General features: G+C 26.3%; 1 protein-coding gene across 1 annotated transcript; it reads left to right on the top strand.

Annotated features, from left to right (window-relative positions):
* The first annotated feature begins 4,157 nt into the window (after nucleotides 1-4,157).
* LOC110616039 lies at nucleotides 4,158-5,194 on the top strand. Its single transcript, XM_021758343.2, has one exon. It carries the CDS (start codon nucleotides 4,272-4,274, stop codon nucleotides 4,983-4,985), a length of 714 nt encoding a protein of 237 aa, XP_021614035.1. The 5' UTR covers nucleotides 4,158-4,271; the 3' UTR covers nucleotides 4,986-5,194.
* Nucleotides 5,195-12,459: the final 7,265 nt, after the last annotated feature.

The raw sequence follows: 12,459 nt of genomic DNA, 5'->3' as shown, positions 1-12,459 counted from the left end.
AAAATAAAACATATTTTCCGCTAAAGGATCATAGTCCAAGTCTCATATAACGCAAAAGCGGTTTATTCGACAGTAATTCCATATTCACCCTGGATTGGATTTGGATTTTTATATTTTAATGATCCTATTCTTGGAAATTAGTTTCTCATAATACATTTAGGATTGGACACCTCCTTCAAGAGAAATACACACCAAAGAGACAAAAGTCAATTGGAGACAATAATTAATTTTATTTATTTATTTATTTATTATTATAACACAAGTTCGTCGAGCTAAGAACTGTAAAATGGCTTGAAATTGAAATAAATACAGGGGTTAGTAGTAAATAAAAAGAAAAATGGAGGCATAACTTTTTTTTTTTTTTCAAGTAATTTGATTTTGGTTTCTCATCTCATTTTCAAGAAAGTACAAACATAGAATTTTGTATGGAACAAGAGAATCAAAAGCAGATTTCAACACGTGTATAGTTGGCTTTCAAAATTATAATGATAAATGCGGCAGTAAACAAGGGAAGGGATGGCTTAGGAGGTGACTATTTTGAGAGCATTACCGTTAGATTCTTAAATTTTTTAGAAAATTTACTAATTTATTTTTATCTTAAAAATATTTAATTAAAATACTCTATAAAATATAATAACATTTTAATACAATAATTTGAAAATAAAAATAAATTAGTAAATTTTTTAAAAATTTAAAGAGGTAATAATATTTTTTTATTATTATTTTATTTTCACTCCATATTTTTTATTAGATCATGCCTTCCACGCTTTTCTTCCAGTCTTTCACATTTTCAACTCCGCAAGTCAGGCAGAAATCCGTGCGGATCTACAAACGTGGCCAGCCAAAAAACAAAAATTACTCTTTGTCTTTCCTCTTTCTATTTCTTTTTAGCTGCCATGCATCAATTAAATGCTAAATATGTTTGACATTCAGTTTTAACTCTGGTGAGCTGAAATTCAGGAGTTCACCAAATAAGTATACATGAAAATGATTCGATTCAACCAGAAAATCAGTAAATAGATATTAATTTTATGAGGAATAAATGCGAATAATAAATAAAAATTAATAAATTAGATATTAAATTTATAGAGGTAAAGATTTCTTATAGGAGCAAAGATGGTGAATTCAATGAAAATAAGGAAATGTCCAATTTAGGTTATGTCAGAAATATATGTACTCCTGGTTGCATTGATACTTCTATAATGCGTTCAATTAAATATGACCGAAGGATTTTTTAATAGATTTGTCCGGCGGCTTATTTAATGGTGTAGGTGGCTAACAAATATAGAGTCGACTAACTCATATTTTGACTGTCAGACACGTTATATCAATATTATTCATTGCACGTGTATTTAATAACACGTCGGGGTGTGAGTTTTGAAGAGATCTCCCATTTCATTCCGTACTTTAATAGGGTCAAGGGTATTCGTTATTTAATTTTAGTATTTTATAGATCGAATTTTCTACTGTCTAATCGGTTCAGATAAAAATATCTAAAGAATCCTTCTAAATTCTATAAACAAGTCTCGTAATCTAAACTATCCTTTATTTAGATGTTATCAAACTCCATGTTAAATAACTAAAGATATGGGAGTAGTCAATTTTTTTTTTTGAAATGATAATCAAATTTATTTATGTAGAGTTATTATTCAAATTTTTGTTGTTTTAATTTAAGTTAAATTTGATTTTCATTGTTGAGTTTTAGTTTGAGTTTCGATTTATTTTTATGTAATTTCACATAATTGTTTCAATAAAAAATCGTAGTGAGTTTATAATGCTATTTGAAACAATAATGCAATACACTTTTTAGCTATTATTTAATCATATAAAATAAATACTTAAAATTTTAAATTCTATCAGAAAAACACCGTGATATTTTTAATTTTAAAAATATTCCATTATATAATTTAACTATTTAAAATTATAAAATTATTTTAATTATATTTTTTAATAATTTAAATGTGTAATAAGACCTTTTCAAAATTTAAAATGTCTCAATATTTATTTGATAAAATTTATATTTAGCGAAAAATATATATTTAAAGATTAAAGATGTATATACTCCTTTGATTCGTAATGATATATATTGAAAGTATTAGACTTGTTGTGTAATTTCTTGGCCTTGTCTCTCAAGTAAGCCTACATGTGTTTCTCTTCTAGAAGTAGTATGTTGAAAACATTGGCATGTATTGATGTTTATCTAAATTCCATGTTAATTTTGAATTGTGGAATTTCTCAATCACACATCATATCATTACAGCTCTTATCAAGATGACTAAAGTTTTTGTTTATCCATCTTTATCCTAACATAAGACAATACAAGGAAATGGGTGGCCAAGGAATTGTAAGTTGATGTTATCAAACATTGACTATGCCCAAATTAGTGAGATTTTAAAAATATTTTTATTAATATTTGATATTTGGAATGGAAATTTGAGGAGATGATGATGATATAATTCAAGTATTTATCTTCAAATTTCACTTTGCCAAATAATCTAGCTAGCTTCTCACCTAAAAATTTTAGAGTGGCCCCATCTGGATGATATGACTCTTAATGATCTGAGATCCAGAAAAATATCTTTTACAAGGGTTTTGTGAATGTAGAAAAGTCTCCCTAAAAGAGAATGTTTCCTCCCTTTTATCCTCATTCTCCCCCTCACGCGAGATGGCCTCTCCACTATAGGACCACCTACTTGATGGTCTAGGTCTGTACGTACGGAAAACCCCGGGACCATTCCTGTGTCAGACAACCATTTAATTCATTTCGGTGCGCGAGTGGACAGAGTTGCGAAATGACTGGACTCGCCGTCTTTTCTTCTTGTGACTGGGCTTGATGGAAAAGGACTGGAACATAGGAAAAGGCTGACTTTAAGGTTGAAATGGGCCGGTCCGGCCTGATTGAGTGACTTAAATAGGAGTTCGGTCTGGAGGATGAACGGATTGGCCTGACTTATTCGAGGGGTTTAGGAGTCTCCCGATTGTGGGCTGCTACTATCGGCCCGATCTCGTAACAGGATGGAAAAATCCAGCGGTCATCAGCTCTTAATCATAATCATTAAAATAAAAAGACTTGCATCATCTTGTGTTTAATTATCATATTACTAATAGCTGCAACTTACCAAATCCAAGCTCCTTATCTTTTTAATTTATTATTTTGCTCTTAACATTTGATTGAAAAATCTGTATCTGCTGCAAGTTTTCTTCGTCTTGATGCAGGTGGGAATAAAATATAATTAAAAAAATTATTAATCTGCCATTAATAATTATCATTTCCCCAACAAGTCAATTTACACCGCAATATGCATAGAAGCTTCTTTGTATATTATTTTTCAAACGTTTTGTCTGACTTCTGGCCAGCTTGGCTCCGGTCTTCTTTAGCATCTCTAGCTAGAAAATTTTACATATATCCAGGTAGACGAGACCACGGGCTGGTCCCATTTCCGTTTCAGTTTGAAACTGCCGGTTCGATTTAAAATGGTTAAACACAGTTTTAATTTTTTAACAGTTTCAATATAATTTTAAAATGGTTTCAGTTCTGGTTTTGATCAAATTCAAATTATAAATAATTAATTCAATTTTGATTTCAAAACAATTTAAAAGTAAAAAATTTAAATAAAATATAAAGAAATAAATATAAATCTTAAACATTATTGAATATATATTTTATTAAATAAATTAAAAATTATATCTATTTACATAATATAAAAAAATAAAATAATATTACATTTAAATATAAGTAATAATTTTTACAAATTAAAAATAAATTTAAGCTTAATTATTTGATAATTTTAACTTGTTTATTTATTAATTTTAAATGATATAATTTTATAAAATAATTTATTTAAAAACTAAAAATCAAACTGAAATCGATCTGAGATTAAATTTGGTCTGATTTATAAGAGGTGATTAATTTAAGATTTCAGTTCGATTTCAATTTAATTTATAGTCTGAACCGGATTGTGGCTGTGATAACATTCACCTATCTGATTTAAAATTAATGTATTATTTAAATTATAATAAAATTTATCTAAAATATATTGACATCCACTAAAAATACAATATTTTAAATTTTAAATTTATTGAGTATATAATTCAAGCAGTACACCCGTACACATACAATAACTATCTTCCCTTAAATAAGTACTAGCGGCCCTCTCCCACGCTATTCCATTCATTCCATTTCCCCATTATTAAAGAAATAATCATTCCAAAACCATCATCTCCAAGTGATCTCTTGCACCAGAAGAAGACTATAGCTTTTAGCTTATGAGATGTTTGGCCCTCTTATTTGTGGAAGCTCTCATCACCCACAAGATGAAGATGAAGCTTTGGGTTCAAGCCCTTGTTCAACTCCAAGAAGATCGTCAAGAAAAAGCAGCAAAGATAGCAAGAATCCTTATTCAACTCTGGGCCTCGACAAGTTCTCAGCTCTTCTAGCTGATCTTGAAGAGAAAAGGGCAAAGATTTATTCCCAGATGGGTTCTCAAGATATATCTTTAGTTCGATTTGCTTATTCCAGCTCCAATGATTGCGTCCCAATTGTAGTTAAGTTGAAAGATCAGAATAAAGCCTGCAGTGGTGATAAAGATGAGACAAAAGATCATAAACCAAGAACTACACATAAAGCTGAAGCTTTGGAGAAATCGCCAACAGAGAATTCGATTGTCTATCATCATGAGGAAGAAACTGAGAAGAAGAGGATACTTTCGTGGAACTTCAAATCGCATGTATGGAAACGACCTTCTTGTTATATTCCAGTGTTTGTTGTCTTCGTTTTGTTGTTCTTGGCTTTCTTTGGGAGATCAGTAGCGATTTTATGCACCTCTATTGGGTGGTATTTAGTCCCTACGTTTAGTTCGAAAAAACCAGCAAAGACAAAGAAGAAGCAATTGCTCAGAAGATTCAGCGAGATTTCTCCAAGAAGTAACAAGAATTTTGGGGATTTGAAGCAGAAATCGTCTCATGGGCGTCAAAATAGTTTCTGAAAATTGCTTGATTTTTCTGGTTTCTTCTCTTTTTTTCTCCTTTCTGGAGTCAGGATTTTTTTTTTTTCTTGTGATGATAGATGTAAAAAAGAAATATTTTCGTTTTGCTTAATCGTGGGTCGAATTTCAACTCTTTGAAATGTTCATAAAAATGTAAATTATGGGTTCAGACTTTATTAATTAGAGAATGCCTACAACCATGCCATGTTCTTCTTTGTATGGCATAGTGGTTCTTGTAAGATTTCTTCAGAAATTCGGTGGGAATTTTTATTTTTTTAGAAATTAAAAATTTTGTAATAATTTAATTCAATTAATTAATTTATTTGACATAAAAATTTTATTTTTTAATTAAAAATTACTTTAAAAATTAAAATTATGTAGAAATTTGTAAGAATTTATTATAATTTTATGAAGTTAGTGTTGCGTATAATCTTTAGAAGATTACAAAATATGCACACAATCATTCCTTCTCCTTTGTATTTGATTAGGAATGATAAAATAAATCTAAGTATTTTTAATATTTTATTATAATATATTGGTTTAAAAAATAATCGGTTTGAATATGAATAAAGCAAAAATCCAGAGAAAGCTTACTTCTTGATAAATAAGATGTGGCTGCCATGATCAAGTAAAGGCCATGATAATGCGTTTTTTTTTTTTTTTTGTAAAAAAAAAAAAAAAGAAAAATCAAGATTGAAATTTGCTTAGCTAATTGACCTTCTAGATAAAGGGTCCATAAATGAGCTGTTAGATCTTCTAGATACTTAGAACTCAGAAGTTTTTTTTTTTTTTTTAATTGCGTATATGTAAAGAAATTTGTTTTGTATGTTAGTTTTATAGTTGAAAAACTTAAAATAATTATTATTTTAATTAGAATTGTAGATAATAGTTATATTTTTTAAAGAAAATATTGGAGTAGGAGACATTAAATTGTAAATGAATTTTTTTTTTTTCATATTTCAAGCATTTCAATTATATTCTAAACTCCACGGTAAGCATTGTTGTGACTAATTTTGCTTGGAAAACAATCATAAACGATTTAGCTAAATCTTAAAAAATAAAATAAAATTCAGTCAACTATACGATTTTATACAATAATTTAATAATATCAAAATATGTGGTATAAAAAATAAAAAAAATTAAAAAAAAACAATTTTTTTATATTTTTTCACGACAATAATTAAATTAATTTATAGTATCAGCTAAAAATTTTTAATTAAATCACCGTTTTATCTTATAATTTTTTTAAAATTTTGAGATTTTCATAATTTAATATAAAAATATTTTATGATAAAATAAAATCTACTTATGATACTCTCCATAAATAAATCTAATTTTCAACCAAAATAAAATTTTCGTTATCGAAAAAATCACTATTTATAATTTGATGCACTTAGAATTTTTTGGAAGAGTTATTTTTTTTGAAAGAGTTATTTAGATTAACTATTTAAATTGATAGTTTAAATCTACAAATAATTTTATATACAACTGAGTTTATATAACCGGCCAATAAATATATACTTTTTTAGTTAATTTAAGGTATATTTATCCTAAAATATTTAGAAGTTAATAAAATTCTCAAAATCTCTTAAATTGATTATATTACATCGTATAGATTAAATTTAATTTATTCTAAAGTGAGTTTTAAAATTTTTATAAAAAATATATTACTTTTATTTTAAATTGATATAAAATTTAATATATTATTCTTAATTATACGGATCATTACATATTCACTGTGAAATTTAATATCGGTGAAGAGATTTTAATACCATATTAAATTTAAGTCAGATTTAACTCAATTCAAAAGTTAATTTAATGGGAGAAATGTGTAAACCCGTTACGAAGATTATATGAACTCTATTCAAAGCTGATGTAGAGATTCAATCCTAAATATTGCCATTGAAAGCTATAAAACTAACAAACTATAACATTAACTCTCATTTATGTGTTATGGGCTGAACTCTACAATCTATAGATAGCCCTTGTGAAAATAGTAATGATGTAGCTCACAACATTTATTTCCAATTAAAAAACTATTTCCCCTTACTCTCTTTTATTTTTATTTTTGGGGTTAAAATGCCAATTAAGCTTTTAAAAATCAATTAATACATCACCTAATTTATTGCCTCCCAACTGCATGTTAGTTGTCTTTTTAGGCGATATAATGAGAGATAATATTATCATTTTTTATTATTTTTATTATGATACTTGAATTTGATATCTCAATTATTTTTTATATTTTAAAATATAAAAAAATCAAATAAATATATTCTATATATTTTCTTTTTGTATATTGAATGTTATGTATATAACTCATGATAACCTTTGAAATAGCAGACTTACTAAAATTTGAACACTATGTCTACTGTTGAATTATATTTAAAATCAATAAAGAAAATCGATTTCAGCGAAAGTTGAGCCATACAATCTAGTACGATAAAAAACTAGGTGCAAATCGCCAACAGGACAATTGAACCCTTCTAACCTCCTCCAAAGTTTTTAATGTACATGTTATATATCCGACTCATATGACGCGAATGAATAAACAGGGTATAAACTAATCGACTCCGTATTTATGAGCTACTTGACATACCTGCTAAAAAAATTCTACATCCAATCTAATAAAATTTTATATTGAAAGTCGTCAGAATAATCAGAGTATATATATATATATAAGTCTCTCTTTATACTCTCACACATATTCTCTGAAATTTCCTTTGTTTTTTTACTATTTTATTTTTATTTTCTCTTTGCGTTAATGTATTTTATGAAAGATTTTTATATCTGATTTAAGTGTCGAAAAATTTCTACCGAATCATCATCCACTCCTCATCAAATCAATCGCGGATCAACAATAATCAATTCACTTTCTAAAAATATCAGCATCAAGTGATCTCACTGAATTTCAATTCATCAATATTATATAATAATATTATTTACTTCATTTATCATCCATGAAAATAAGCAAGTTATGTAGTACTAAATAGAATTCTCTTCAAATCAAAAAATATAATGAATTAATTTAATTCAAAATTTTCCATTAAGTTTTTATAATTTAATATAGTTTAATTGATAATCATAAAAAAAAATTTCATCCTTTTTAAATTTTTGCAATTGCATCATGTTCTTTTTTATCAATTAATCTCCATATTTTTTTATGATATTTGTTTGCATTCAGATATCAGCCTTTCCATTAAAAAACTAAAAAAAATAAAAGTAGAAGTTATAATTGCAAAATTTTAAAAGGGGTAAAGTTTTTTGTGATTATCTCTTTTATTTTTAATTTTATGAAATGTTTACTTAATTTGATTCAATTTTTAAGAAAAATATATTAGTTTCTAATTAATTATTATTAGAAATTAAATTATATTTAAAAATAAAATTAATAATTGAAATTAACACTATATATAATGATTTAGAAGACAAGTTCAATAAAATAAACAAAACTAGACTAAACTGATTTATTCTATTGAAAAGTTCTGTTTATTCCATACAATTTTATTTTTTGTTATAATTTGGTTCGATTGTATATTTACTATTAAATATTTTAAATTATTCATTTTTAAATTTTATTCAGATGAAAAATAATAATTAAAAAAAAAATCATTGATCTGGCAAAATAATGTCCGAAACGAATGCCGGACTCGCCTAGAACTCGAGTTTTCAGTTCTTTCTGGCCCACGTTATTTCCAACGCAAATGTGAGCAGAAAACGACAAGCCGTCCGTTTGCCAGACAGAAATAAGAAGGGTTCGTGGTCACCAACGCAGCACTCGAATGTCTTGGAGAAGCTATTGATTGTAAGAAGCTGGTACAAATTAAACACAATCAGCCTTCAAAAATATGCTAATTGGGAAAGGTAGTTTGATTCACCGTGCGAGTTTCCGATCAAGAAAAAAAAAATTATTTAATACATGTACTAATTAATTTTAAAAAATAATTAGAATATTTATAAAATTTTAAAAATTTTATTAATTAAATCTTTCATTAATTTTAATTTTTAATTATTTTACTATTTAATTTTTATAATATAAAAAACTCAGTTAATTTTACAAAAATATATATTAATTAATATATTTATATTAAAAATAATTTAAAATTTTTTGCCAATTATAAAATAATTAATTACTAAATTTTTTAAATTTTAATAATATTTTGATGTAATTTTAAAATTGAGGGAGTAATTAATTTATTTTTAAAAAAAATCACATTGGTGGGTTGAAAGCCTAAGTCATCGAAAAATCCAAGAACCATGGAATTATGACCAATTGTAAAGCTACAACAGCATATTGAGCTAAAACTCTAGCGTCATATTCTACCTAGTAGTGAGAAAATTCGAGAATGGGAACAAAATATCAAGCATTTGGTAGTTGAAGCAGGTAGAATCAGTTTGTTTTGTGTTCTCAAGTCCAAATTCAAAAACTGAGTTTGTCAACATGTTCACAATTCCTATTCTTGCTTTTCAACAAAAAGTTGCAATAAGACTTTTAATGAGCAGTTACAATCTATATATATATTTTTTTATATAAAAAAAATTAGGTTGCCATTTGTTTTATATAAAATATTTTTTAAAAAATATTTTTTAGTATTTATTAAGTCATTTTATTAGTGAATAGAAAATATTTTTCTAATTAAAGGAAAAAAATCATTTATTAAGTTATTTTAAGGAATATGATTTTTTTTTAAAAAAAGTCAATTTTTATATTTGAAAAATTTTATTAAAACTTTCATATATATAAATTTATTAATATATTTTATTTATTAAATTAAATTAAATAATGAAAAATAAATTATTTTATTAAAAAATACTTTTTACAAAAAGATATTCTTCACATAAAATACTATTCATGAAAAATATTTCATAAACATAAATTATTTTTCTAAATAAACGAAGCCTTGAATGAGAATAAATTATATAATACAGCTATTATTCATAAAATAGTAAATTACATAATTATAAGTGGGTAGATAATTTTTTTAAGAAAAAAAGTATGATGCACACATATTAATTAGAGATAAGAACAGACCATTCTTAAACCCTGCTATTTGAATCAGTCCAAAACCTTAAAAAAAAAAAACTCAAATTTTTTAATCTTTGAGCTAAATTGAGTTTAGATTGAAATTTCATAAGGATACAAAATTGAAAATATGCTATGTTAAACTTTGTAGCAAGTATTCTTAAGCTCTCCCTCTAGGGTTTGTAGAGAGATTCTTGCTCTGAATTTTCTTTTATTTTTTGGGAGAAACTTACTTCATTTACTATTTCATCCATTTTTTTTTTATTTTGTTCGGGTAGGTTTTATGATTTTTTTATTTGGAAGAGTTAGAAAAATCGAGAGAAATTTTTTTTTTCTCTCCCCTCTTTCTTGGTTGTATGTTTGGTTTCATACAGATACAGGTGTGTTTATGTCCAAATCAATCATAATTTTCTTTTTTCGCCAAATTCGACGATAGATTGATGGTAGTGACTTGGAGATATAAATCTCAAAAAGTGCAAATGGATTGTTAAAGAGTACTTTCCCTTCTCCTTTTGTGGATGCTTACATCGATCTTGATTCATTTTTGGTGTGACATCTTCAATGCTTCCCATGCTTGTTGCTGGTATCTCTTTGATCCGGTGGTTCATAGCTCGCTATGGAGCTTAATCTATTTTTTCTAGGGTTGCATGTATTTTTTTCTTTTCTCTTTGAGTTTCAATGAATCCGGTTATGGTTTTATGGCGACTGATGTAGGAGTTTTCTGATAATGACCGTCGAAACTTGTTTTAAGGGTGACAATTATTTTCAATATCAAGTGAAAGTTTTTATTTTCTGATGGGTCTTTTCTGTCGGTAGGGTTAAGATGAATGAAGTTTAATTTTAGGGGTTGTACTTCTTTTATTAGTTTTTTAGACCCCAAAATTTTATATAATCTGATCATCTGTGGACCTTGAACTATTTTAATTAATGAATTCTTTATCATTAAAAAAAAAAAAAAAACTTTCTTGCAAGTAGATATTGGTATTGAGCTCTAATACAATTAACTTCAGAGGATGGCAAGCTGCGCAAACTTTTTTAGCCTACAAAAAGGCCAACTCAACATGAAGATTTGTGCCTTAATTCTTTTGAGCAAGCGTATATATATATATATACGCGAGGCTGTGGGAGGGCTGCAAATATACTAAGCCCAGCCCAAGCACCAATAAGAGAATCTAACCTTGAGTCCCTTGTTTATCATGTATGGCAGCTATCACCTCAGAATAAGCTAGTTGAATAATCGAGTTGGCTACCATCTTTGGAATCAATAGTTTTGATCGGGCTTTTGCCGACGATAGTGATGGTCGGAGAGATGAGTGGCAGAGAGACACTTCTGGATATTTCTATCTAGGTGGGATTCGGCTCATGTTGGTTTTTAAGTTTTTAAGATTTTGTTGTTGATTAATATTTATGGATCATGAGACATTTGTACTGTAATTTATACTGTTTAGTGATAATTTTAGATATGATATGTGAACTCGAAATAAAAAATAATATGAAAAATTAAGGTTATAACTAAGTTTTTTTTTTTTTTCTTAAAATCGTGATTCATTTATAACATCACAGTAATTATATCGCGTCAAGAATTATTAACTCGATTTAAAATGTTCATTATATCGCATCAATAATTATTATCTCGATTTAAAATATTCGTGACACGTTTTATTATTTCTGTCACGTGTGACCTGTCAATATATTTTGATGCATTAATTAATAATTATATTATTTAAAAAATATATTATTTAATATATAAATATTAATTTTTTTATAGTTTGTTTCTATTTTTTTATTAAAAATTTATTTAATATAATTATTTATAAAATATTTTATTATCTTGTAAATTTTTTTGTTAAAATATTAATTTGTTAAATATTAAAATCTTACTTTTTAAGTGTTAAATAATTAAGCTTTGTAGTTTAATATATTATTAAATTTATGAATGTTAAAAATAAATATATAAATTTTATATAATATATTATTTTAAAAACATTAAATTTTTATTAAAATATATTAAATAAATAATATTGTATTGTGTCAAAACGTGTTAGATATATTAAATTATATAAAATCGTGTTAATAAATTTATTATGTCAAATTGTTCTAAATGAATTGTATTCTATCATGTTAATTATTAATATGATTAAATTAATCATATCGTATTATCATATAATAAATATAATAAAAAAATTATATTAATATTTAAATTTTTGATATAATTTATTAATCGTGTCGTAATCATATCATCGTATCGACACAAACATTATCCTGACCTCGCATTGCCACCCCTAATTTATTAGTGTAATACCCGGCTAGATTCCGGCATCGGAATCCCTACCTTTCGGCGGAATTTCCGTTGAAATCTAGAATTCTGAAGATGCCAGAGGCTTCTAGAGGGGTAAAATGTGTTTTCTAAAAGGTTTTTACTGATTTCATGGTTTTAAATTGAGTTTTGAAAAG

This window comes from Manihot esculenta, chromosome 5, assembly GCF_001659605.2.
Source record: "Manihot esculenta cultivar AM560-2 chromosome 5, M.esculenta_v8, whole genome shotgun sequence".
Lineage (NCBI taxonomy): Eukaryota > Viridiplantae > Streptophyta > Magnoliopsida > Malpighiales > Euphorbiaceae > Manihot > Manihot esculenta.
This window is presented reverse-complemented; position numbering and strand designations above follow the sequence as displayed.

What these genes read in the sequence shown, in the direction of transcription:
- LOC110616039 (XM_021758343.2), top strand. Translation starts at nt 4,272, where the DNA reads ATGTTTGGCCCTCTTATTTGTGGAAGCTCTCATCACCCACAAGATGAA.